The following is a 27,634-nucleotide window of genomic DNA, read 5'->3' as shown; positions in this document are numbered from 1 at the left end:
TCAGCTTCATTGTAGCTCCATTAAACAGTTAAAGATTTCGAAGGAAGAAACTCACCGTCCGATCCTCTAGATACATTGTCTTTGACAGGAAGTCTATTCCAATTGTAGCCTAGTACAGACAAAGAGAGAATGATGCGAAATCTCAGTCTTAACGGGGTTTTACATGCATTATAAATATTATAAAATGTAGTGAGGGCTCCAACATATAGAGAGCCTCGCTGCCCCTCGCGTCCGACAACATTTTATTAGTGCAATCAATCAGCCAGTCATTATCTGTGGTGGGTCACTATTGTGGACAGTGTTTTGCTGAGTGGACAATTCCTGCACAAATTAAAGGGGTTTCAGATCAACTGGTGCAAGAAAGTTAAAGAGATTTGTAAATTACTTCTATTTAAAAATCTTAATTCTTTCATGCTGCTGTATGCTTCAGAGGAAGTTGTGTAGTTCTTTCCAGTCTGACCACAGTGCTCTCTGCTGACACCTCTGTTCGTGTCAGGAACTGTCCAGAGCATTTGCTTCTAATCTGGACAGTTCCTGACATGGACAGAGGTGTCAGCAGAGAGTACTGTGGTTGGACTGAAAGCAACTACACAATGTCCTGGAGCATACTACAGCTGATAAGTACTAGAAGAATTAAGATTTTTTTAATAGAAGTCATTTACAAGTCTGATTAACTTTCTGACACTAGTTGATTTGAAAACATTTGTTATCCACCTGAGTTCCCCTATGAATGTCACCGGAGGCTGCGGCTAGCACTTGAAGATGTTGGAATGGCAGTTGTGGGAGATAGGGGCAGTGACTATGGTTTTCTCGCCCCTGCCCATTGAAAACACATGAACACTCATGCAATTTTAACATCTCGGTTATAACATCCCACCATAGTCTTACTGAACCAAATTAAGATCACCATGTTACCCTATAATGATCAAAATTCTGTTGCATAGAACCGTATGAGGTCCGGAAAAAAAAAAAAAATAAATAAATAAAAAATAATATATATATATATATATATATATATATATATATATATATATAAATTTTTAATGAATTACATTAAATTATAAATTAATAAAATTAAATAAAATTTTAATTAATTAAATTATAAATAAAATATAAAAAACAAAAGAAGCAAAAAAACTGTCATTAAAATTTAACTCAGCTTGGCCTCTTTCCAATGTATGGACTGATCTGCTTCCTGCTGTGTTTTATGGTGTAAGCAGGGCTCAAGTCCTGCAGGAACTCATGGGAACGGAGTTCCTGCACTTTTTCCACTGCAAGAACCCTGTTCCCATTATCTAGGGTCCTTCAGGACCAGTCCTTGAGTGGAAATCATGGGTGAGTTCCCACACTTTTTCTTCCAGGACATGACCCCTGGGTGTAAGGTAATGCTGTGGATCTGGAAAACAGCTGATTAATGGGGTCCTGGATGGTGACATCATGCACCAATCTGATATTGATGACTTATCCTGAAGATAGATTATCAATAAATTTTGCCTAGAAAACCCCTTTAAGATATTCTTCACCTAAATGTATTTGTGGTGAAATCTGATTAATATCTCTACCAGAGATAGAAAATAGCTCTTACTGAGAAGGAAATTAAAGGGGTACTCCGGTGGAAAACTTTTTGTTTTAAATCAACTGGTGCCAGAAAGTTAAACAGATTTGTAAATTACTTTTATTAAAAAAATCTTATTACTTCCAGTACTTATTAGCTGCTGAATACTGCAGAGGAAATTCTTTTCTTTTTGGAACACAGTGCTCTCTGCTGAATCACAAGCACATTGCTCTCTGCTGGCATCTCTGTCCATTTTAGGAACTGACCAGAGCAGAATATGTTTGCTATGGGGATTTTCTCCTTCTCTGGACAGTTCTTAAAATGGACAGAGATGTCAGCAGAGAGCACTGTGCTCGTGATGTCAGCAGAGAGCTCTGTGTTCCAAAAAGAAAAGAATTTTCTCTGTAGTTTTCAGAAGCTAATAAGTACTGGAAGGCGTAAGATTTTTTAATAGAAGTAATTTACAAATCTGTTTAACTTTCTGGCACCAGTTGATTTAAAAAAAAAAAAAAGTTTTCCACTGGAGTACCCCTTTAACTGTCTCTGCAATGACACATGTAATGGTAAATTAGCCATGCAAGTCAACAACCGAACTGACCAAAAGAGTCTTCAAAGACTCAGCTAAACCAGAGACACCTATATATATTGACAACACTGGTTTGGAGTTGTTATTCCTTATTAGCAAAAGAAGCGTTCTGGTGAAGAGTCAGGTCAAAGACCATCAGAAAACTGCAATGTATGTTGAATATTTAAGAGCACACAATAATATATATATATTTGAAAGAAAAAACATAAATCTTTTTGGTTTGTTGAATAACTTAAAGGGGTATTCCGCTACTCGGCGTTTGGAACAAACTGTTCCGAGCACTGGAGCTGACACCGGGCGCTCGTGACGAAATAGCCCCGCCCCTCAATGCAAGTCTATGGGAGGGGGCGTGACTGCCGTCACGCCCCCTCCCATAGACTTGCATTGAGGGGGCGAGATGTGATGTCATGAGGGGGCGGGGCTATGGGGGTGGGGGAATACTGAGTCCCCAGTACACATGAAATAGTTGGCTGACCTTACCGAATTAGCTTTAGTGTCATGAGGAGTGAAAAACAGCTAGAGAGAGAAGAATAGTGGTCTTTATAAAAGAAAAATAGAAGGATAAAGAATACCTTTATTCAACCTTCTACTCTTTTAAGCCTGTATACCTAAACCGTGACCTACATTCATAGCTCCCTATAGCGGCTAGACCTTCCCATTGTATACTGTATTTCAGACTTCACAGCAAATTGAACAGTGTGAATAGACTCTAACAGGCAAGGATCATAATGAGAGGTGTTGCTTGCTTTTTATTTCACTGGTAAAGTTTAATATCTGCTTGGATCCAGTTAGTTATTGAATATTTGCATCACCATAATGTTACATCTACGGTACTCAACATTTTCCCACTTACCTGATATGTGTTGTCAAAACTGTCATACATAAACCTTGTGATCAGAGACGTCTTTCCAACTGTAAGAAAAGATAAAGACATTTTTAGTATAGTTAACATGACATAAAGAAAAAAATGTTTCTAGCATTCACTCTAATTCATTGTGATATGTTTTCCTAAAGGACCCTCGGCACAATATTGAGGTATCTGTACTTAAAGAGGATCCCCAGCTAGGACAACCCCATCTGGTGACAGCTCCCCACATAATGGATTCATCTATGGGTCTATAAAGGTGTTGTAAATAAGTAGTCAAGTGGTAGCCACGGGGGTGCAAGGAAATACCTTATCACTTCGTGACGCCAGGGCACCGTTACGAGGTTGGAGACAGCCTCTCCTGGGCCAGACACGGGGAGTAGAGGAAGACACTGACTTCAGGTTACAGATAACTTTTTTACTGCTTTTACTCAGCTGGGTGCAGATGTTGATACACAGACAGTAGGGTGCAGAGTGAAGAGGATGCAGCGTAACCCCTTAGGAGCCCTGTTGCCTTGCTGGGACTTATGGTGCTTTCAGCCAATAGATTGATACTGACTTGAGAGAGCATTGAAGATTGTTCCAGGTAGCTAGGGTTCTGTCAAGGTCCTTTAGCTTTCTCCGCCAGGCTTGAATTTCCTATGTGTGGGTGATCCTTGCAGAATGACTGCATAAGAATTGAAGAGGTAGATTTGTTCTGGGCCTTCCTCAGAGCTTCTCCACACACCTCACACCTTTACCACACTTGTGCTCAGACTGTTCCTAACTGTGATTAGCACTGAACTGGGGCAACTACTCCCTCCACTACTCTATATGGCCAAGAACTTAGTGGTTCCCATTGGGCATACAGGGTCACATGGGCTTTCACTGCTCCTCTCTTAAAGGTACAAAACATATATAAATAACACATAACATAATGCCTAAGGAAAAAAATATTAACCCTTTCATAAAGTGCTTCAACAGGATAACAGTGATAACCAGTCCTATAGGGGGCCCAACAGGCCTGCCTGAGGAAGTCCAAAGTCACAGGACAGCCCTTGTTGCTGGGACACCACAGTCCCACCAAGTACAAGTCCAGTACAAAATATACTCTTTGCACCATGACCTTAGCAAGGAACCCTCATCTATTAATATAAATACAAGTTTGAATGTATCAATGTCACTTGGGGGTCACAATGCAGCCCCATTCATACTTATTAGTTGCAATGCAGTGAGGTTCAGGAAGCTCAACACAAATCTTCGGCCACACGACTGATGTTGTGGCCAAATTCACCATGTAACCCATAGCTTAAATGTTAAAGGAAGTAATAATTTAACTTGTCACATATAGGGAAACAAATAACTAAATTTCAAAATTTCAGTATACAACATGCCACATAAGTACCCAAAAAGCCCATGTTTGGAAGACAGTGCTGTAAGCAGGGTTAAAACTAAAGGGGTGCAGAGGTAAAAGTTGCATTTGGGTTTTAATGTCAAGAGTTCAGGGACATCTGTAAGGAGTTGTCCAGCTGCCTTTAGAGATGAGCGAACTTACAGTAAATTCGATTCGTCACAAACTTCTCGGCTCGGCAGTTGATGATTTATCCTGCATAAATGAGTTCAGCTTTCAGGTACTCCGGTGGCTGGAAAAGGTGCATACAGTCCTAGGAGAGAGTCTCCAGCCCACCGGAGCATCTGAGAGCTGAACTCATTTATGCAGGCTAAAGTCAGCAACTGCCGAGCCGAGAAGTTCGTGACGAATTGAATTTACTGTAAGTTCGCTCATCTCTAGCTGCCTCATGCAAATCAGCATACCCCATGGAAATCAGTAGTAGTTATTTGTACATGAGCAACGAAGCCTTTCTGCACTATAGTCATGGTACTAGAATCTAGACAAAAATATAGAAAAATAGCAATATATGCCTATAGAGAGTGAATTCAAACGTATTATTTTAACTGGACTGAAAAGTGTGGTCTGCTGCGTTGTCCAGTCCAGTTAAAATAGTTCATTTGTCCTGTATGGAGTCACTAGGTGATTCCATTCCAGTCATTGAAATAAAAGGCCCCCACTGCTATATGCCACAGTGTACATTGGCATCCTGACCTTGGATACCTGTGATGAAGAATAAAAATGCAGTGTAAGGACACTGTACAGCTCTACATATTAGCAATTACTAATACAAACCACTAGATAAAAAATTTTACTAAAAGAACTTAAAAAATCATACACACAAACACACACATATCAGGGATATTCCCCTTCATCACTGTACACACAGGTGATCACTACATTACTTTCAGGTTTACCTTTAGCAAATTCAAACCCATTAGAGTCATTTACCGTATTTTTCGCCCTATAGGACGCACCGGCGTATAAGACGCACCCAATTTTTAGGTGCAAAATCAAAAAAATTAAAGGTTTTGAACCCAATAGTGGTCTTCAACCTGCGGAACTCCAGATGTTGCAAAACTACAACTCCCAGCATGCCCGGACAGCCGTTGGCTGTCCGGGCATGCTGGGAGTTGTAGTTTTGCAACATCTGGAGGTCCGCAGATTGAAGACCACTGCATAGGAGGTAATACTCACGTGTCCCCGCCGCTCTGGACCCGTCACCGCTGCCCTGGATGTCGCTCCATCGCTGTCGCCGTGTCCCCGTCACTCCGGAACGTCTCTGCTGCCGGCCGGGTATCCTTGCTCTCCGTCGCCGCCATCACGTCGTTACGCACACCGACGCACGTACGCGACGACGTGATACGAGGAAGGAGAGCGCCAGCCATACAGGGGATCCCTGGACGGAGAAGACACAGAGGAGGCAGGTAAGGTCCCTCCCGGTGTCCTGTAAGCACTAACCCGGCTATTCAGTCGGGCTGTTCGGGACCGTCGCGGCGGTCCCCAACAGCCCGACTGAACAGCCGGGTTAGTGTCACTTTTCCTTCAGACGCGGCGGTCAGCTTTGGTCGCCGCGTCTGAAGGGTTAATACAGAGCATCACCGCGATCGGTGATGTCCTGTATTAGCCGCGGGTCCCGGCCATTGATGGCCGCAGGGACCGCCGCGATAGGGGAATATTCGCCGTATAAGACGCACCGACTTTTTCCCCCCAGTTTTGGGGAAGAAAAAGTGCGTCTTATATGGCGAAAAATACGGTAGTCCTTTCTCTCATCACATAGGAAAACACTGCACATTAAAACACACATAAAACAAATTACACATACAATTTTCACATAAAAACAGCATTGCATGCAACCTTGTATAAACACTCCAGCAATGCCTTTCTGCTTTTTCCAAGGCCTCCTTTAACCCCTTAAGGACTCCCCCTTGTTTCCTCCTTACCTTTTAAAAATCATAACCCTCTCAATTTTCCACCTAAAAATACATATTATGGCTTATTTTTTGCGTCACCAATTCTACTTTGCAGTGACATTAGTCATTTTACCCAAAAATTCACGGCGAAACGGAAAAAAAAATCATTGTGCGACAAAATCGAAGAAAAAACTCCATTTTGTAACTTTTGGGGGCTTCCGTTTCTACGCAGCGCATATTTCGTTAAAAATGACACCTTATCATTATTCTGTAGGTCCATACGGTTAAAATGATTCCCTACTTATATAGGTTTGATTTTGTCGCACTTTTGGAAAAAATCATAACTACATGCAGGAAAATTTATATGTTTAAAAATGTCATCTTCTGACCCCTATAACTTTTTTATTTTTCCACATACAGGGTGGTATGAGGACTCATTTTTTGTGACGTGATCTGAAGTTTTTATCGGTATGATTTTTGTTTTGATCTGACTTTTTGATCCCTTTTTATTCATTTTTTAATGGTAAAAAAAGTGACCAAAAAACGCTTTTTTGGACTTTAGAATTTTTTTTGCGCGTACGCCATTGACCGTGTTGTTTAATTAATTATATATTTTTATAGCTTGGACATTTACACATGCGGCAATACCACATATGTTTATTTTTATTTTTTTATTTACACTGTTTTATTTTTTTTATGGGAAAAGGGGGGTGATTCAAACTTTTATTAGGGAAGGGGTTAAATGACCTTTATTAACACTTTTTGTTTACTTTTTTTTGCAGTGTTATAGGTCCCATAGGGACCTATAACACTGCACACACTGATCTCTCATGCTGATCACTGGTGTGTATTAACACGCCTGTGATCAGTGTTATCAGCGCTTGACTGCTCCTGCCTGGATCTCAGGCACGGAGCAGTCATTCGTTGATCGGACACCGAGGAGGCAGGTAAGGGCCCTCCCGGTGTCCTCTAAGCTGTTCGGGACACCGCGATTTCACCGCGACGGTCCCGAGCAGCCCGACTGAGCAGCCGGGATACTTTCACTTTCACTACAGACACGGCGGTCAGCTTTGATCGCCGCGTCTAAAGGGTTAATACAGGGCATCACCACGATCGGTGATGTCTGTATTAGCCGCGGGTCTCGGCCATTGATAGCCGCCGGGACCGACCCGATATGACGCGGGGACACCGCGGCATAACGCTGGAGCCGGCAGAGGACGTAAATATACGTCCTGCGTCGTTAAGGAGTTAACCCATCAGGTACCAGGATATTTAAGAAAATTATCAGGACATCCTACAGCCACAAAGTTGTCTATATTTCATTTAGCTCATTGGAACCTGCCCTACTGTTTTTTTTTTTTCTTTCCATATAACCCAAGGGCTAAAACTGTCTGGTTTTCGCATAGCAATTAATCAGACTCCTGGTCCTTCAGCTTTTCGTTCCTCTCCTATTTTTTAAAATCTTTTTCTTTCTGTTTTGCTCTTATTCTTACTAGCTGACCAATAGATATAACAGTTTTCCTCTGCTTTCAGTGACTACTTTCAACACAAATATAACTATTGGCCTCTGTCAGTTTGACGTGAGTTCTAATTTTAATCCTCTCCTTTTCAATAAATAATTTGAGATCCAAAAATATTGCTTCTGTTTTACTAATCTGTTCTGTAAATGACAACTCCCAGTCATGAATATTCAATGCATGTTAGAATTCACTAAGCCTTTCTTCGGATCCCTTCCAAATCATTATCAGACTATCTAAAAAAAACTTTCTGTATTAGGCTATATACATCTCAAAGACCCCCATATATAAATTAGCCATCGCAGGGGCAAATTTTACCCCCATTGCCACTCCGTTATGCTGTTTAATTATTTTTATTAAGTACTAAATAATTGTATTAAAGTAGAAATTGTAAACTATTCATCATAAATTACTTTTGTATAGTGACGAAGAAGAAACGTTGCAACTCACCACTTCTAACTCGACTTTATTGCGGGAGTCATCTCAGGTTGACACACAATACATCGGGGACGCCGTGCAGGGAGAGACAGACGCGACGGGGGGAGCTCAAGATAATAGATCCATATGGATCCGATATGGATCTATTGTCTTGAGCTCCCCCCGCCGCGTCTGTCTCTCCCTGCACGGCGTCCCCGATGTATTGTGTGTCAGCCTGAGATGACTCCCGCAATAAAGTCGAGTTAGAAGTGGTGAGTTGCAACGTGTCTTCTTCGTCACTATGTTATATATACACTTGATCTACCCACGTTAGCACCGCACTTCACCAGTCCGGGGACACTCTAGAAAGAGAACCATTTCCACGTTATATAAGAGCGATAGTGGTTAGCTGTGCCGGGACTTTTCTTTTCTCATGTATGGACATAAATTACTTTTGGTTGTATAGAATTAGGGTATTATTTCCTAAAAATTACCCGAACCCTGTCTCATGCAGTATATTTGACTATAACGCTGAGACGTCCAGCGTTACCCATGTCATATTTTCCTTCTACTTAAATTCTTTTAGCTGGGGAATTAAATATCCTGAGTCATGCAAATATAATGAAAGACTCTCTGTAATTGTCTTTAGATGTAGTCTGGGTAGTAAGAGAATTAGCCTCTGTCACAATGGGCCCCTGCATGGGGGTTTTATAGGATTTTTGTGAAAATTTGGAAGAAAAAAAAAAAATAAGGGGTCACAGGGCTACTAATTAAAATACAATCTTTTTTGTCCTTGGTATTTCATGATCATAAGCTTTTTTTTAATAAGCATTTCAATGGAGTGGAATGGATAATCATCCAACATTATAATAACCCGGATCACTTAATATACTAAAAGCTTTACTAATATATAAAACTCCTTGTCCATTACAACCACCCACCCCCCTTATCTACTTTGATGACCACTACTTTCCATTAAGGCCTTTATTGCTAGTCTCTACTGAAAATACATATTATTCTTCCCGTTTTTCTCAGTCTTATTTCTCTGATCGAGTCCTTATAGGTCGCTTTGTACTTATTTTGTAAAAAGTACCAAGATAATGACGTTTACTTTTAGTTGGACAACTTTTGGACTTGTTTTTCAAAGACAAGGTTATTAGTGTGCTTAACTCTTCAGGTAGAATTTTTGTTCCAGACTCATTTCCCTTAGTTCACAATTTATATACAGTGTATAGGTTTAACTCCAATTTCAAATTTAATTTGTTTAAATTCAAAAAATATTTTAAACAAATCAATTTGACTGGAAGGACAAAACCATAAACTGAATTTCAACACTTCAAATGTTTCCCATGAGAAGTATGCTTTTGACAGATTAAATACCTTTCACCTACTAAACTTCTTTACACTAGAAACTGTCCGTCTAATTTAATCTCTTCTTCCCTGGGTTTGGCTTTATTGCCACCCTTAAGCTGGGATTCCACTAGGCAGTTTTTGTCGAAAACTTTCCACTTAATTTTTTTCCCCTCTGAACTTCTACCGTACTTTAAAATGAGTGATCAGCTGGGTAGTTAAAATATCCTGGTACCTAATGGGTTCAATTAGGCCTTGGAAAATGTTACTAGTTAATAAAACAGAAATGCTTTGTAGGTTAACTGTAGTGGATAGGGGATAATTCTAATTATATTGGAGTGTTTATATAAGGTTATGTGCAATGCCGTTCTTATGTGTAAATTTTATGTGTAATTAGTTTGTATTAGTGTTTTTATGTGTAGTGTTTTTCTATGTAAAGAGAGGAGTGGCTAAATTACTGTGAAGGGATTTTGTTTGCTGAAGGGAAATCTAAAAGTATTGTAGCAAGCACTTGTGTGTGTGTTAAGTGTAGCATACCTCTGATGAAGGGGAATATCCCCAATATGTGTGTGGGTGTATTGTTTTTTAATTGGTACTCCACTGGAAAACATTTTTTTGAAATCAACTGGTGCCAGAAAGTTAAACAGATTTGTAAATTACTTCTATTTAAAAATCTTAACCCTTCCAGTAATTATCAGCTGCTGTATGTTCCACAGGAAGTTCCTTTCTTTATGAATTTCCTTTCTGTCTGCTCTCTGTCCATGTCAGGAACTGTCCAGAGCAGGAACAAATCCCCGTAGCAAACCTATCCTGCTCCGGACAGTACCTAAAATGGGCACAGGCATCAGTAAAGAGCATTGTGGTCGGACAGAAAGGAAATTCAGAAAGAAAAAAACTTTCTGTGGAAAATACAGCGTCTGATAAGTACTGGAAGGATTAAGATTTTTAAATAGAAGTAATTTACAAATCTGTTTAACTTTCTGGCACCAGTTGATTTAAAAAAATATATATTTTCCAGAGGAGTACCCCTTTATTAAAAGTTATCTTTTCTTTAGTGGTTTGTAAGAGTAATTGCTAATGTTCGGCATGCTGTATAGTGTCCTTATCTGGAAACCTGGGGAGTATATATGCTGGGACCTGTGGTACTACACAGCAGTGTCCCTGGTGGATACGACACTGGTGGATATGTCACTGGTGGTGTGAGTAGTGTTGTGGACCCTTGTATCTCTCCGAAATGAACATACTCTTTGTCAATGGAGAGCTGCACGTGTTGGTACCATAGCGAGAACCCTATGTGCTGGTACTGATGGTCGGGATGCTTTTGGTGTTATTTGTAGGTGCAGATAATCAGACAGGGATACGTGGAGAAGATGCAATGTGTAATGTCTGTATTCTGTGTTTTTCTGTGGTGGTGTATTCACACCTGCTTTTTATGCCTGACCAGTATTTTCATGTTTTGTGCTTTGGTCAGTATTAGTGTTAATTTTCCCAGCCAATAGGCCCTTATGTTGGGTTATTCCTGGCTGCTAATTGCACAAAGTTTCACACAGCTCCTTGGTCTATGTCTGTCACATGTATCCTGAGTTCAGCCATGGCTTTCTGTCCTGTATCCATGTATCTAGATTTTAGCCTTGTTATGTTTGTACTTTGCTCAGGCTTTTATTGTTATGCCTTGTATATATTTTGTGTACCTTGTTTAGACCTGTGTTCAGATTGTATTTTGTTATCAGTCCTGTTTTGTTTTTGGAGTCTATTTAGACTTATCCGGTTCTCAGTCTTGTGTTCCGTATTTCGTATTCTCTGTTGGTGTGTGTTCACACCTGCTTGTATTTCTGTTTAGTATCTTGACCGTATTCCTCCATGTTATGGCGTTTGGCTGGTGTCTGACCATCAGTTAACCCGTTCACCCCCTGCATATCCTGGTCCTGTTTAGCTGTATTATTATCCTGTTATCCAGTCTTGTTCCTATTATCATATCTACTGTTTTACTTGTCTCTGGTTCCTGAAATGATTGTCAGTATGCTATATCGTGCCCTGATATTTCAGTCTGTTGTTATTTAGCATTCCTGCTGTATATTAGGTCCTTAGTCATGTTTGTTGGTTATTTTGTTAACCCTTTGTGTTCTTGATGTGTAGACTTCCTTTCTTATTTTGACTCTGACCTCCCAGCACATTAGTGCTGTATATGGACTGGCTCCAAATTGTCATTTACCGCTTAGGGTGTCTTTGCAAGTAGGCATGGAAAGTGGCTTTAGGGAAATTTAGGCGCACTGCTTTCCTGCTCTACGTGACGTGATCATGATACAATGCAATTTTACATGTTAAACAGCAGAAAAAGTTTGTTTCCTAGAAGAAAATGTGGGATAAAAAAAACACAACAGGCAGGGTGCACTGCTAGTGAAGATCGCTCAGATAGTTGTAAAAGAGTGATAATTTAGGGTTACCTTACCTTACCCTTAGGTGTTGCGCTGAGGGCACAACACCTACGGTAGCTTGTGGAAATGAAAATAGCAGGATAGCCGCCAGGGGGAACTCCCAGGAGTGATGCCAGTCAGTCCGATGTAGATGCATGCAAGGCTGGAAAAGGAAAATGTTTCCCCTAAAGAAGGCGCTGATCCCACTGGATAGGACACAAACTTTAATGCAACACGTTTCGATCCTGGACAGAGATCTTCATCAGGCATGATGAAGATCCCTGTCCGGGATCGAAATGCACTGCATTAAAGTTTATGTGTCCTATCCAGTGGGATCAGTGCCTTCTTTAGGGGAAACATTTTTCTTTTCCAGCCTTGCATGTCCCCCACAAGAAGATTGACAATAGTACTGATCAGTACACAGCAATCTAATGTTTGCCTCTAATATTCTCCTATGGGGAAAAGTGTAAAACAAATATTACATTTTTTTTACAAATATATAAATGCCCCCCCCCCCCTTTTTTTCCAATACTAAATGTCAGAATTGCTGATTTTTGTTGATCAAATGTCAGAGAAAAAATAATAATAAAAAGCGATCGAAGCTCCATCAAAACAAAAAGGGAACTGATATAAATTACAGATCACGGCACAAAAAATAAGCCCTCATACAGCCCTGTATATGGAAAAATAAAAATAAAATATTTGGGGTCAGAATAGGACATTTTTTACATATTTATTTTGTCCAAAACAGTTGACTGTTTTTAAAAGTAATAGTATATTAGACAAGTGTGAGTATTGTTTTAATCATATTGTTCCAAAGTTTTTACCAGTTTTACCGTAAAGTGCACTACATAAAAAAAAATAAACCACCCAAAAGCTGCTTAATTGTGTTTTTCTCTTTTTTTTTCCATTACTCCGCCCTCCGCCATATTCATATAACTCCACAGATAAGTTTGGTAATAGAAACTGGTAATTTATTGGATCAGCCTACCAAACAGGTCCTGCTCCTGTTATTGTCAATAAGTAACAACATTTTATCATTGTAAAACCTAATCTGTATTTGTTGAGGAACTAATGGAGGATGTAATAATATCAGGTGTCATATAATCAATAGCTGTTGCATTGAAAATCTATTATATTCCTGAAGTCTACATACAGTATGATTGCAGTGTCTCACTATGTGTGTGTGTGTTGTACAGTTGTTGGTTAGGTGTCTTACTATTTATGTTCTTTTGCACGTATATTTATCTTCTGCTGTGAATTTTTACATTTATATAATGTTTATCTATGTGCTGTCATCCATTCAACGACATACACTTCACACTGTCAATGTTCCATGCCAGGGAGGATTTTAGCTTTAGGTCTACCCAAGAGTTACTTGAGTCTGGATAGCTGCCCTTAGGCAGAGGAAGTTTTATTAGTTTTATACTGTTTTCTTCTTTAGAAAGAGTAGGCCTAACAAGGCCTAAACCCACAATCACATAGGTCTAAGCTGGCTCCGGTGGAGAATTAAAGGGCTACTCCAGGAAACTTAACCCATAGCCCATCCTTTCCCTCTTATCAACCTATTTGATTGTCTATGTATCAGTCATTTGCTATATAGAGCAGTTTTCCCTCTTTGGTTTTCACTTACATGCATGAAGTGAGGGAATGACATCCTCCAGTCATCCACTCTGACTCTGTCCAAATCCCTCTCTGAAAGCAGCCCCCACCTTCATAAGAGACACAGACCATGTGCTTTCTACCCTGCACTGATGAGTAATGCTCTCTTTAGTGCTGAGAACTGGGAGGTGTGTGCAGCTTAAGCCAATCAGACACTTAACCTCTCTCTGCTGCTCAGAGAGAGAGAGGGAAACCTTTAGGGGCTTCAGACTAGGCCTAGTGCAGCATAGCTTCCACATAATTAAAACTACAATATCCACACCCAGCATTATAGAAATTGTGGAACTGTGGAAGCAAGAAACAAGTATCCCTGCCTCTGAGTCGAACTGAAGAGATAGATACCCTCAGAACTTACAGACCAGGCCCTCCTGCCTCTCAGCTCACAAAATCGTTTGCTACTAAAGCATTAATATCTTGCTTAAGAGAGAAACGCGTTTCAGACTCATGGACAACATATTATAGGTACAGTACCCTGACACATATGCTACAGAGGTGTCTCCACTCAACAAGATCTGCACACCATCTTGGCTGCTGCGTGACCTTAGTCTCCCCTGCAAAGATATTCAGATGACAGTGGGTCTCGCTAACGATACGGCCACACAGTAAGCAACACTACCATACAGTGCTCACATACCAACAATACTACCAAAGAGTGCCCATAGAAAGGCAAATATAATTTATGACTATCATCCCTTTTCTCCTCTCTGTGACTGTCAATTTAGGGTATGTTCCTCTCATATTCACTCCCCTGAGCCCTCCGTGCATACTTTTACTGAGGTAGGAATACCTAAATAACAGCCCAAATATTCTGAGTACTAAAAACTGTGCAAACTCCTCTCCATGGCTTTTCATTCATTTAAATGGAGGAAGCCGTAAAACAAAAAAAATCTAATAATGTGGTTAGAAATGGGATTTTGAAAAGAGTTTCGTTTAACAAAACATTTAGAACAATATAATAGAAATACACTTGTTCTCAATTTGAATGATCTCCTGTTTTGTAGACAAAAGACAAATGTGCAGGTGCAGTAGGAGGACTAGAGACTAATAAGAAATTTGAGAATATGTTGGTGACTGGAATTCAGGAGATGGGAAGCAGCTTGTGTGAAGCTGGATCTAGACACCATCAAACAGATGTGGAGCTAGTAACATTAAAGGGGTACTCCACTGCCCCAGCCTCCGGAAGGTTTAGTTCAGAATGCTGGGTGCGGGGGTCGTGACGTCACAGCCACGCCCCCGTGACGTCACACCCCCTCAATGCAAGTCTATGGGAGGGGGCGTGACGTCAGTCACGCCCCCTCCCATAGACTTGCATTGAGTGTGCGAGGTGTGACGTCACAACCCCCAAAGCCTGTACCCAGCATTTGGAACTAAATGTTCTGGACACTGGGGCAGTGGAGTACCCCTTTAACACTACTTCTATCCTGGGGCTAGGAAGAGAATAGCAAAGGGAGTGAGGGGCTTGCAGTAATTTGTGTGAGCCGTGTAGGGTGAGTGTCCTGTCAGTCTTTGAGTAGCAGTAGGTAGGCCTTAGTAAGGCCTAGTAATGCTAATAGAGGGAGGCAGTCTACTGTGCTGTAATTTGGTACAATAAACTATCTCTAGATCATAGACCCTAAGAATAGGGTCTGCGAAAAAGGAAGTAGTTGCTAGACAGCCATCAGAAACTTAGAGAAGGGTATGGCCCTATGTGTAGCAACACAGAACAACGGAGGGGTCTCCTGTGAAGGTAACAGGAATTTAAGACCAATATAAGTTGTCGAATATTGTTATAATTTTGTGAACTTTACATTACCTGAAACGTTTAAGATAAAGTGCCACCTAGGATGAATGTACCCACCAATCTGTGCCGCAATTGAAATTTGAACTAACAAGATTCTTTTTGAAACATATCTGTCTGGATTAAACTGGCCTTTATCTGTTTACTTTTAAATAGAAACCTACATGTGAATAAGAACAAACACCATGCTATGCCACTGATGCCTGTATATGTTTATACATTGAACGAATACGAACACCAACAATCTTACTATATTCTACCAATAAAGCCAAGAAGAGTTGTTTCACTCTCACGTCCTAGTGACATGAGAGTGAAGAGAAATTAAAGGGGTACTCCGGTGGATATATATATATATAGATAGATAGATAGATAGATATAATTTCTTTTTTAAATCAACTGGTGCCAGAAAGTTAAACAGATTTATAAATTAGTTCAATTAAAAAATCTTAATCCTTCCAGTACTTTTAAGCAGCTGTATGCTACAGAGGAAATTCTTTTCTTTTTAAATTTCTTTTTTGTCTTGTCCACAGTGCTCTCTGCTGACACAGAGAAGCATAGGTTTGCTATGGGGTTTTTCTCCTGCTCTGGGCAGTTCCTGACACGGGCATCAGGTGTCAGCAGAGAGCACTGTGGACAAGATAAAAAAGAAATTCCAAAAGAAAATAATTTCCTCTGTAGCATACAGCTGCTTAAAATTACTGGAAGGGTAAAGATTTTTTAATAGAAGTCATTTACAATTCTGTTTAACTTTCTGGCACCAGTTGATGAAGAAAAAAAAATGTTTTCCACCGGAGTACCCCTTTAATATGCATATGATGGGCGGATAAGGTACAGCATACAGGGCCTATTGGGATCCCAGCAGTCTGACCCCCAGTAATCATACTCTTAAAAATAAGAGTTGTTGGTGGGACAACCCCTTTAAGAGAATGTGCACACGTTGTGCATGCTGCAAATTTCATGCATGGAAATCCACAGGTAATATCCACAGTTTGTGATGTTAATATTCACGTAATTCTTCTTTTAATCTTCAGACACAGAATAAAATCTGCAGCATCAAATCCACAATAAAATCTTCAGCATCAAATCCACAGTGTTGAGTGCAGGATTTATGCAGCTAAATATACAGATTTTACCTGTACATTTCCTTGTGTGAAAATCTGTGGTGTATCCGCTATGTATGAACAAACCCCTAATTCTATAATCCTTTGATGATCCTTTGTTTTACACATCACTAGTTAGTTACAGTATTCATTATGTTAAAAAAAAAAAAAAAAAAACCTTAATATATTTGTAGCAGAGGAGCAACCTTAACTGACCGAAATGGTTTGACAGCCGCTCGTCTCTTTTGTATTGTAACTTAGCAACAAAGACAGAAGGGACCTTTCAGCCTTTCTTCAGATTTTCCCCAGAGACCTTGCGGGAGAACAACCCTCACAGTAAATATCCTTAATGAAATCTTTCTTTTGGCTCCGTTAACTCAGAAACTACATTGCAGGAAAGGTTTTGCCCATCGATAGATGCTTTAGATATACTATACGAAGAGGGCCGGGCAACTATATCTCTCGTCAGCTCAAGTGTAAGTGATACGGAATCTATATGTTCCTGGAACGGTAAAATATTGGATTTCAACATGTATTTTTATAGCTTCAGTGGTGGAAGAATAATTTCTCTAGTCAACTGAGGTACCGACTAACAATAAATCCCAGACCGGGGCAAGTCATTAGGATTCTTCTCAAAGATGTCGTGTCCTTCCGTGAACTCCTCGCATCCCATAGAAAGGTGATCACTTTGCAGTCGGCGTTGTAGCCAGCACAAAGCACTTCCCACGTCTGGCCGGCATGACTGACAGCTCCCCTATAACAACACTGGCACTGTCTCCAGGAACAGCCTAGCTGTCAGAAAGCCGAGAGCTACCTGGAGTTATTATTCTGTTTAGAGATGAATACAGAGGAGGCCATTTAACTGGCAAAACATATGCAAGGACATCTAAAGGGCACTCCTCTTTAAAATTAGAAAGTTACCAGTACAGGAAGCCCTTGAGTTGCCTTTTCCTGCCAAAAGTTTTCAGAATTCAATTTTGGTATTTCTTTAGGGGTTGTCTTCCAGATATCCTGGATGCCTAAAGAGTAAACTTGCCCAGTTAAAGGGGTACTCCACTGCCCCAGTATTCCAAACGCTGGGTGCGGGGGTTGTGATGCCAAGGCCATGCCCCCCCCCCCCCCCCCGTGACATCATGTCACACCCCTCAAAGGAAGTCTATGGGAGGGGCGTGGCAGCAGCCACGCCCTTCCCATAGACTTGCATTGAGGGGGCGTGACATGACATCACACGGAGGTGTGACTGTGATGTCACGAACCCCGCAGCTCGCGCCCATTCTTCGGAACAAAATGTTCGAAACGGTGGGACAGTGGAGTACCCCTTTAAGCAATGACACTCATATTGCTGCAGAATGCTAGTAAAATTGGGTTACAGGCCATGGTACGGCTACCATATATAGCCGACCCCCTCAACGTCCCCAGAAACAGATGTGGAATTTTCTTATTAAGTCATGTTTTATTGGGTTAAATGAAATAACATTTCAATGAAGAATGCAGGGAAAGGGAACAAATGTAACAACGCAGAGAGAGAGAGAGAGAGAGAGAGAGAGAGAGAGAGAGAGACAGTAAGTGAGAGAGAAGGAGGGAGTGCGAAGATGGAGGAAGATTCATTTGGAAGCCATTAACCATCTGAATTCAGCCGAGGACTCATTAAGTATTGATCACCTCGGAAGGAAATTGGTGCACTCCGGGATTAAACATGCACAGCTTGATGGCAGTTAAAAAATGTTGTCTAAAGAATTTGCGCTATTCAACCTTTAACATCCAAGAGCCTCAGATGTAATAGTAAGCAGTTTATTTTTTCTTCTCATGTAGTATTAAATCTTGCATTGTCCGGGAGACGTCGCCATACATCGTTACATAACGCCATAGATGCAAAATTGTTGATCTTCATCTGAAGAGTGACGCTATCAGATATTCTCCATCAACTGTGAGGACATGCTAAGGGTTGTAAATACAGTGACCCCTCGACCTACGGTGGCCCCGACATACGATAATTTCAATATGCGATGGCCTCTCAGAGGCCATCGCATGTTGAAGGCAGCATCAACATACAATGCTTTTTTATGTCGGGGCCATCGCATAAACGGTTATCCGGCAGCGCTGACTGCTTCAGCTGCCACCAGATAGCCGTTTACGTTGCCCCACGAGCTCCGGTGATGGTCACTTACCTGTCCTCGGGGCTCCAGCACGTCCTCTTCGGGATCCTCTGCATCGTCGGCGCCCTCCATCGACGTCATCACGTCTCTGAGCACGCCGTCCTGTCATCCAATAGGAGCGGCCTACGTAGCGACGTGATGGCGGGGATAGAGAGCCTTGCCGAAGCGTCGGGGACACCTCGGGGACGCGGCGACAGCGATTGACGGCGACATCCCGAGCAGCGGTTACTGTCCGGAGCGGACAGGTGAGTACAACTTTCTCTAACAGTGGTCTACAACCTGCGGACCTCTAGATGTTGCAAAACTACAACACCCAGCATACCCATGCTGGGTGTTGTAGTTTTGCAACATCTAGAGGTCTGCAGGTTGTAGACCACTGTCATATACTTTACATTGCACGGATCCCTCAGCATACGATCGTTTCAACAAACGATGGTCCGTTTGGAACGGATTACCATCGTATGTTGAGGGACCACTGTAATAATGCAACAGCTAACCTACCTAAACCTGATATTTCCATTACAGTATGTTCGGTATTGGCATAACTCCTAGGCAGCTGGCCTGTTGTTTTGGGGTTATGTGTGATTCAAATCTGTTTTTTATTCCCTATGTTTAATCCCTTGAATGCTAATGCCACATAAACAGAAAAAGATCAGCAGGGTCCTCCGTTTTTTTTTTTATTGTGGAAACCCATTCTGATTCTTTCTTGTCTTGATTACTGTAAGGCCCCTTTCACACTATAAATTCATCCGTTTTAAAGATCCATTATAATGATCTGTTAACAAAACCATTAAAAATGGACATTAAACGGCCGTTACAAAATCCCATTATGGTCTATGGGATTTTTACATTATCCATTTTAACCCATCATAGACCGTTATTAACCCCTTAACGACGAGCGCCATAAATGTACGTCCTGGTGAGGTGGTACTTAACGCACCAGGACGTACATTTACGTCCTAAGCATAACCACAAGCATCGGAGCGATGCCCGGATCATGCGCGGCAGGTCCCGGCTGCTGAACGCAGCCAGGGACCCACCCGTAAGGGCGGACACCCGCGATCCCGCGGATGTCCGCCATTAACCCCTCAGATGTCGTGATCAATACAGATCACGGCATCTGCAGCATCGTGGTCACTAAAATGGATGATTGGATCGCCCGCAGCGCTGCCGTGGCGATCCGATCATCCAGCATGGCAGATGGAGGTCCCCTTACCTGCCTCCGCTGCCTTCCCTGCGTCTTCTGCTCTGATCTGCCTTCCAGATCAGAGCAGAAGATGACCGATAATACTGATCAGTGCTGTTTCCTATACATAGCACTGAACAGTATTAGCAATCGAATGATTGCTATAAATAGTCCCCTATGGGGACTATTAAAGTGTAAAAATAAAAGTAAAAAAATAAAGTAAAAAAATTTTGAAAAACCCCCTCCCCCAATAAAAACGTAAATTGTCCCATTTTCCCTATTTCACCCCCAAAAAGTGTTAAAAAAATATTTTATATACATATTTGGTATCACCGCATGTGTAAATATCTGAACTATTAAAATAAAATGTTAATGATACCGTACGGTGAACGGCGTGAACATAAAAATAAAAAAAAGTCCAAAATAGATGCTTTTTTATAACATTTTATTCCCAATTTTTTTTTTTATAAAAAAATTGATTAAAAGTTCTATATAAGCAAATATGGTATAAATAAAAAGCACAGATCACGGCACAAAAAATGAGCACTCATACCGCCGCTTGTACGGAAAAATGAAAAAGTTATAGGTCTTCAAAATAGGGGGATTTTAAACGTACTAATTTGGTTAAAAAGTTAGCGATTTTTTTTAAGCGCAACAATAATAAAAAAAAGAGGTAATCATGGGTATCATTTTAATCGTATTGACCCAAATAAGAAAGAACTCGTCATTTTTACAGTAAATTGTACGGCGTGGAAACAAAACCTTCCAAAATTAGCAAAATTGCGGTTTTCTTTTTAATTTCACCACACAAATAGTATTTTTTTGGTTGCGCCATACATTTAATGGTAAAGTGAGTGATGGCATTACAACGGACAACTGGTCGCGCAAAAAAAAGCCCTTATACTAGTCTGTGAATGAAAATATAAAAGAGTTATGATTTTTTGAATGCGAGGAGGAAAAAACTAAAATTTTAAAATTTTAATGTCTGCGACCTTAAAGCCCAAATGGGCTGCGTCCTTAACCCGTTAAGGACCCAGCCATTTTACACCTTAGGACCCGGCCATTTTTTTTACATCTGACCACTGTCACTTTAAACATTAATAACTCTGGGATGCTTTTAGTTATCATTCTGATTCTGAGATTGTTTTTTTCGTGACATATTCTACTTTATTTTGGTAGTAAATTTTCGGCGTTACTTGCATCCTTTTTTGGTGAAAAATCCCAAAATTTCATGAAAATTTAGAAAATGTAGCATTTTTGTAACTTTGAAGCTCTCTATTTGTAATGAAAATGGATATTCCCAATACATTTTATTTTTATTCACAAATACAATACGTCCACTTTATGTTGGCATCATAAAATGGACATATTTTTGCTTTTTTTTTTAAATTAGAGGGCTTCAAAGTAGAGCAGCAATTTTCAAAAATGTCATGAAAATTGCTAAAACTGAAGGGACAGATGTTACAGAACTACAACTCCGAGCATGCCTGGGCAGTCTAGGCATGCTGAGAGTTGTAGTTTGGCAACACCTGGAGGGCTACCGTTTGGGCACCACTGTAACAGTGGTCTCCAAACTGTGGCCAAAGGCTGTCTGGGCATGCTGGGATTCTGACTAATGGCAGGGGATAGGAGGAGATCGCAGTATTGCGACTTCACTCCTGCCCTGCAAGATGATCAGGGCTGTCACTGACAGCTCCGATCATCACAATTTTCCAGGTGATCGGGTCACCAGAGACCCGATCAGCCCGGAATAGGAGAAAATCGCATGTCTGAATTGACATGCGATTTTCTGCGATCGCTGACATGGGGGGGGGGGGGGGGGTGTCCCGGGACCCCCCCCCCCCCCCCGGCATTTGCTCGGTATGCCTGCTGAAGGATTTCAGCAGGCATGCCGTTCCGATCTTGCCCGGTGAGCGGCAGAGACAGCAAAACGCCATGATGTACTGCGGAGACGTACGCATATGTCATGGGTCCTTAAGGGGTTAAGGGGTTAAAAGGGTTCTCCGGTGGAAACCTTTTTTTTTTTTTTAAATCAACTGGTGCCAGAAAGTTAAAGGGAACCAATCATCAGATTTTACCCTATATAACGCTTGGCAAAGCGTTATATAGGGTAAAATCTTTATTTTCACCATTCCCGGGGGACGCTGCTGCCCCCAGGGATGGTGAAGATATGAAGTTATAAACTAGTCACCGCCATAAGTAGTCACCTAGGCGGGGAGCTCTTCTCATCTACTTCGGTTCTTCGGCCGGCAGCGACGCCCCCTTCGCTTGATTGATGGGCCGCGTCATCGTTCCGCTCACTGAACAGACGGAGCAGAGTGATGACGCGGCCCGTCAATCAAGCGGAGGGGGCGTCGCTGCCGGCCGAAGAACTGGAGTAGATGAGAAGAGCTCCCCGCCCAGGTGACTACTTACGGCGGCGTCGGTGACTAGTTTATAACTTCATATCTTCACCATCCCTGGGGGCAGGAGCGTCCCCCGGGAATGGTGAAAATAAAGATTTTACCCTGTATAACGCTTTACTAAGCATTATATAGGGTAAAATCTGATGATTGGTTCCCTTTAAACAGATTTCTAAATCACTTCTATAAAAAAAAAATCTTAATCCTTCCAGAACTTATTAGCTGCTGAATACTACAGAGGAAATTATTTTCTTTTTGGAACACAGTGCTCTCTGCTGACATGACCACAGTGCTCTCTGCTGGCATCATGACCACAGTGCTCTCTGCTGACATCTCTGTCTATTTTAAGAACTGTCCAGAGTAGGAGAAAATCCCCATAGCAAACATATGCTGCTCTGGACAGTTCCTAAAATGGACAGAGATGTCAGCAGAGAGCACTGTGGTCATGATGTCAGCCGAGAGCTCTGTGTTCAAAAAAGAAAATAATTTCCGCTGTAGTATTCAGCAGCCAATAAGTACTGGTAGGATTAAGATTTTTTAATAGAAGTAATTTATAAATCTGTTTAACTATCTGGCACCGGTTGGTTTTAAAAAAAAGTTTTCTACTGGAGTACCCCTTTAATAACGGACGTTATTTTATGACGGGAGAAAGAATGGAAGAAATAGCATGTACTATTTCTCCCGTTATTTTCTCCCTAACCAGTAGAAAAAAATTACCTAACGGGCACCTAGTGCATTAACTAACATACAGGGGGTGAGACAGGGATAGAGAAAAGATGGCCGCTCTCCTGGAGTGTACAAAATATATGCATATGACCCATAATAAGGGTAGTTGTAGAGATGTGTACAGAGCTTCGCTGTAGGGTGGCAGACGTATATACACTATTCACATGCAATGAGAAGGAGTAGACAGGAAAAAACTTTCTAACAACCCTGTTAGAGTTTTTTTTTTCCTGTCTACTCATTTTGATTACAGTAAGGCTAGGTTCATATGGCATTTTTTTGCTTCTTTTTTCCAGCTTATCCCTCGCTAAAATATCTGCTGAAAGACTCATGTAATGCGTGCCCTATTATTTTTTATGCGAATGTTCTTTTGAAAGTGCATTTCAAAATATGTCAAAATGAGTTACATGGTCAAAAGAGGAAAACATATTTAGGGTACGTTCACACGTACAGGATCCTGCGCAGATTTTATGCGCAGGATTTGTAACTGCAGGTTAGAAGCTGTGTTCAGACATTTCGTTTACATTGAAATCTGCAGCAGAAAATTCTGCGCATCAAATCTGCGTACATGTGAATGTACCCTTAAAAGAGTAAAATGTTGCAGAATTTCTGTCACATATTTTGCAGTAAAAAATATGAACAAAAAAATTATAATTTGGGTTTACTCAATCTGAGGTTCGTCTGAGAATTCCAGTACAATGTAGACCCCAAATGGCTACATCCAATGTGCAAATGAATGCTTGACAGTACAAATGAAAGAAAATGTGCTGGTTTCTCAAGGACAATGAAGATGCAATCAATGGATAGTGGTGTAAGGCTAAGTTTCCACTTGTTTTTTTTCTGGCAGTTTTTGGAATACTGACCCTGCAGTTTTTGAGCCAAAGCCTGAAGTGAATTCAAAAGGAATAGGACATATAAAGGAAGGACTTATACGTCTCCTTCCTTATGGATCCACTTCTGACTTTGGCTTAAAACTGCAGTGGCAGATATCCAAAAACTGCCAGAAAAAAAAAAATAAGTGGTTAACGTGTAGTGATTTATATAATGTAGATTCTGGGGCAGGGGGGAAAGAAGAAAAAAGGGGGAAATATATTGCCTAAAAACATCCAAAAATTTACAAATGCAGAGTTCTAAAGTACATTTATTTTAAAATTAAAATACCATAGCCAAAGTGGATGCCGGCTATCCACTCTGGTAAAGGTAATATTAAGATAATGTAAAACATAGTACCGTATTTTTCGCCGTATAAGACTGGGGGGAAAAAGTCGGTGCGTCTTATATGGCGAATACACCCCTATCGCGGCGGTCCCTGCGGCCATCAACGGCCGGGACCCGCGGCTAATACAGGACATCACCGATCGCGGTGATGCCCTGTATTAACCCTTCAGACGCGGCGATCAAAGCTGACCGCTGTATCTGAAGGGAAAGTGACACTAACCCGGCTGTTCAGTTGGGCTGTTCGGGATCGCAGCGATTTCACCACGGCGGTCCCGAACAGCCCGACTGAATAGTCGGGTTAGTGCTTACAGGACACCGGTAGGGACCTTACCTGCCTCCTCGGTGTCTTCTCCGTTCAGGGATCCCCTGTATGCCGGCGCTCTCCTTCCTCGTCATCACGTCGTCGCGTACGTGCGTTGGCGTGCGTAACAACGTGATGGCGGCGACGGAGAGCGAGGATACCCGACCGGCAGCAGAGACGTTCCAGAGCGACGGGGACACGGCGACAGCAATGGAGCGACATCCAGGGCAGCGGTGACGGGTCCGGAGCAGCGGGGACACGTGAGTATTACCTCCTATGCAGTGGTCTTCAATCTGCGGACCTTCAGATGTTGCAAAACTACAACTCCCAGCATGTCCGGACAGCCAACGGCTGTCCGGGCATGCTGGGAGTTGTAGTTTTGCAACATCTGGAGGTCCGCAGGTTGAAGACCACTATTGGGTTCAAAATCTTAATTTTTTTAGATTTTGCCCCTAAAAATTGGGTGCGTCTTATACGCCGGTGCGTTCTATAGGACGAAAAATACGGTAATAAATAGATTAATTAGTCAAATGTGTGCATGATCTTTAACATATATTATTTGTAGTCCCAAAAATAATCAAATTTAAACCTTGATCTCAAAGTCACCTTCAATTGCAAGAGCTTGTGCTGCCAAAAGGCAGATGCATTAAGAAGCGTGTTTAAAACAAGTGGAGAAGCACTGGAGCCTCTCAATCTTGCACTCATCTTGCAATCAGAGCATTAGCTAGTGAGCGCTTGTCCTGTAATTATGTAGCGCGACACGGCGGTCGACATGATTGTAATAAGTGCGGGGAACCAGTCCACTCACCTGACCTCAAAATGTTTGTCTGGGAGGGAGATGGATCCTCAATAGCTCCGGATGTTTGCAGCGCCTGGAGGTGTGCGGCGAAGTCTGCCTTCTGACAGATAAGCCGCACTAACAGGCGATGTGCGCTGCACTGGAAGCTGTGTGTCCTCGTGGAGGAGCACGCGCCCCAATGCTGTATTGGGCTGTAAACGGTGGAGAGCATGCTTCAATCTGGTTCTGTAGTCAATAAATTTGCAGTCAATAAATTTCTTTGCAGGTTCTTCAACGGTAACTTGTGAAATCTTATCAATGTTCATCAGACACGTTTCGAGCTCTCTTAGCCCTTCCTCAGTGATGCATAAGATTGTAGTGAAACCAGATGGTATTTATAGTGATCTCAATTGGAGAAAAAAAACAAGGGAAAATCTGAAATGTACTTCTGCATGGACACACTTTTGGTGGCTGGAAAGTAAAATATGGGACTGGATTGTGAAAATGAAATAAAAGGGTGGGAAATTTGGCATAGCAACAGTTTAAAGGGCAATAAGTATAATGATGATGAATAAATATGTAGTATAAATGACATACATATAAAATGTATAAGAAAATGGATTTTTCAATGTTTAAATAGTATAAAAAGTGTATAAAGAGTACATTTATGTAGTGTTCAATATATGGAGAGAGATTTGGCATGGCAACCGTTTAAAGGGTAATAAGTCATAAGCATAATGATGGTGAATAAATATGTAGAATAGATGACATATGTATAAAATATATAGTAGAAATGGATTTTCAATGTTTAAATAGTATAAAAAGTGTATAAAAAGTACACTTATGTACATAGTGTTCAATAAGTGGAGAAAAATTGTGTTAGAAAGCAATTATTTGAAAGAATAAGAAACTCATAAGTAGACACTAAAAATACTATAGAAAAGCAATATAAAAACTATGTTTTTAGACAATGGTTACGTCAAAAATCCAAATATTTCTAGATCGACGTTAAGTCCAGAAGGTGCCAAGGTGTTATATTCATAAATAAGTTTACTTTCTTCCCTTGACATTCTTGGAGTGTGTTCTTCTCCTCTCCATTCTCACTTTACTGATTTTGGGGCAGTAAACGATAATCCGGATGGGTCACAACCATGGCATTCTTTAAAGTGCATAGATAAGTGCATAGTTTCTGGAATCCCATTTTTATATTTTATATATGTTCACTGACTTTTATCTTCAAACTTCTCTTTGTCCTGACAATATATTGCTTTTTACAGGGACATGTTATCCTGTAGATAACAGAAGTGTTGTGATCTGTGATCTTGTGTTGGTAGGAATTGCTGTTTTTAGGTAGCCATGATGGTCTTCTTAGGGAAGTTTGTTATTTTACAGTTGCTAAACTTCCCACATTTGTAGAATCCCTTTAGGGATAGCCACGTTTTCTGTTTGTCCTCTTTCTCCATCATCGGTTGTTTTGTGCTTGGTGCTACTATTAATCCAAGGTTCGGTATCTTGGTGTACACAATTTTTGCTTTCTTGGTGAGAATTGGAGCCAGTGCTTTGTCCTGCTGTAGTAGCAGACAGTACTTGTTGATAATTTATTCACCTTTTTTGTACTGGTTGATAAATGGTAGGATTATTTTCATTGTCCGGTCCTCTTTTTTGTAACCTTTCTCCATAAAGTATTCTTCCCTGTTCTGTTTTCAATTTTTTTTGCAGTGTCACCGAAAAAAAACAAAAACAGAAAGGTAGCTCCCCGTTGTGCCCTATACATACATGTGCAGCTACCCCTGCTAACACAGGGGACTGTCAGGACACTCCTCGAAAGTTATGTTTTAATTGGCGTGCACCCCTTCTGTAAATGCTATAAAAAGAAATATGTGAACATAGTAAAACTCTTTACTAATCAGAGATATGTCTCTAGTCTATTCTAAATGCTGCAGCAAAATGCATTTCTTCTGCTAATGGGAACATTGTTCCTTCTGTGAAAAAAGTGCAGGAACTCAGTTTCTGTGCAATCCTGCCGGACTTGAGCCCTGGTCCCAACCCTGTCTACCACCCTACCCGCTTCTGCTTTCTTCAAATTGTCATGCGGTAATAACTCAATTATGAATTATGGTCATAAAAAAATTAAGTATGAAAAATAAAAAAATTTGAAAATGATCACAAATATCAAAACTATGACCTGGTGAATTGTAGACAAAGCCAATGAATACAATTCACATCTGAATCCAACTATTTCCTCAGATATCAACAAGTTCTTTTTATGATGGGGTTACATTAATGCTTAAGGATGTAGTTTTGCAATATACAATAATACGCAGGTATTATAAAGTATGCAGATT

At 41.0% G+C, this 27,634-nt stretch overlaps 1 protein-coding gene across 1 annotated transcript in view; it reads right to left on the bottom strand.

The window, feature by feature from the left end:
• RAB6B (RAB6B, member RAS oncogene family) overlaps positions 1-27,634 on the bottom strand; it is a 75,136-nt gene that overhangs the window by 30,048 nt on the left and 17,454 nt on the right. Inside the window, exons 2-3 of the mRNA XM_056564407.1 lie at positions 2,995-3,053; positions 56-109 (exon numbers count right to left, since the gene is read on the bottom strand). Of these exons, the coding sequence (XP_056420382.1) occupies positions 56-109; positions 2,995-3,053 (113 nt within the window). The remainder of the gene's footprint in view (positions 1-55; positions 110-2,994; positions 3,054-27,634) is intronic.

This window comes from Hyla sarda, chromosome 3 (assembly GCF_029499605.1).
Source record: "Hyla sarda isolate aHylSar1 chromosome 3, aHylSar1.hap1, whole genome shotgun sequence".
In the NCBI taxonomy this organism is placed as follows: domain Eukaryota; kingdom Metazoa; phylum Chordata; class Amphibia; order Anura; family Hylidae; genus Hyla; species Hyla sarda.
Note: the sequence above shows the minus strand (reverse complement) of the source record. Positions and strands in the feature narration are given on the sequence as shown.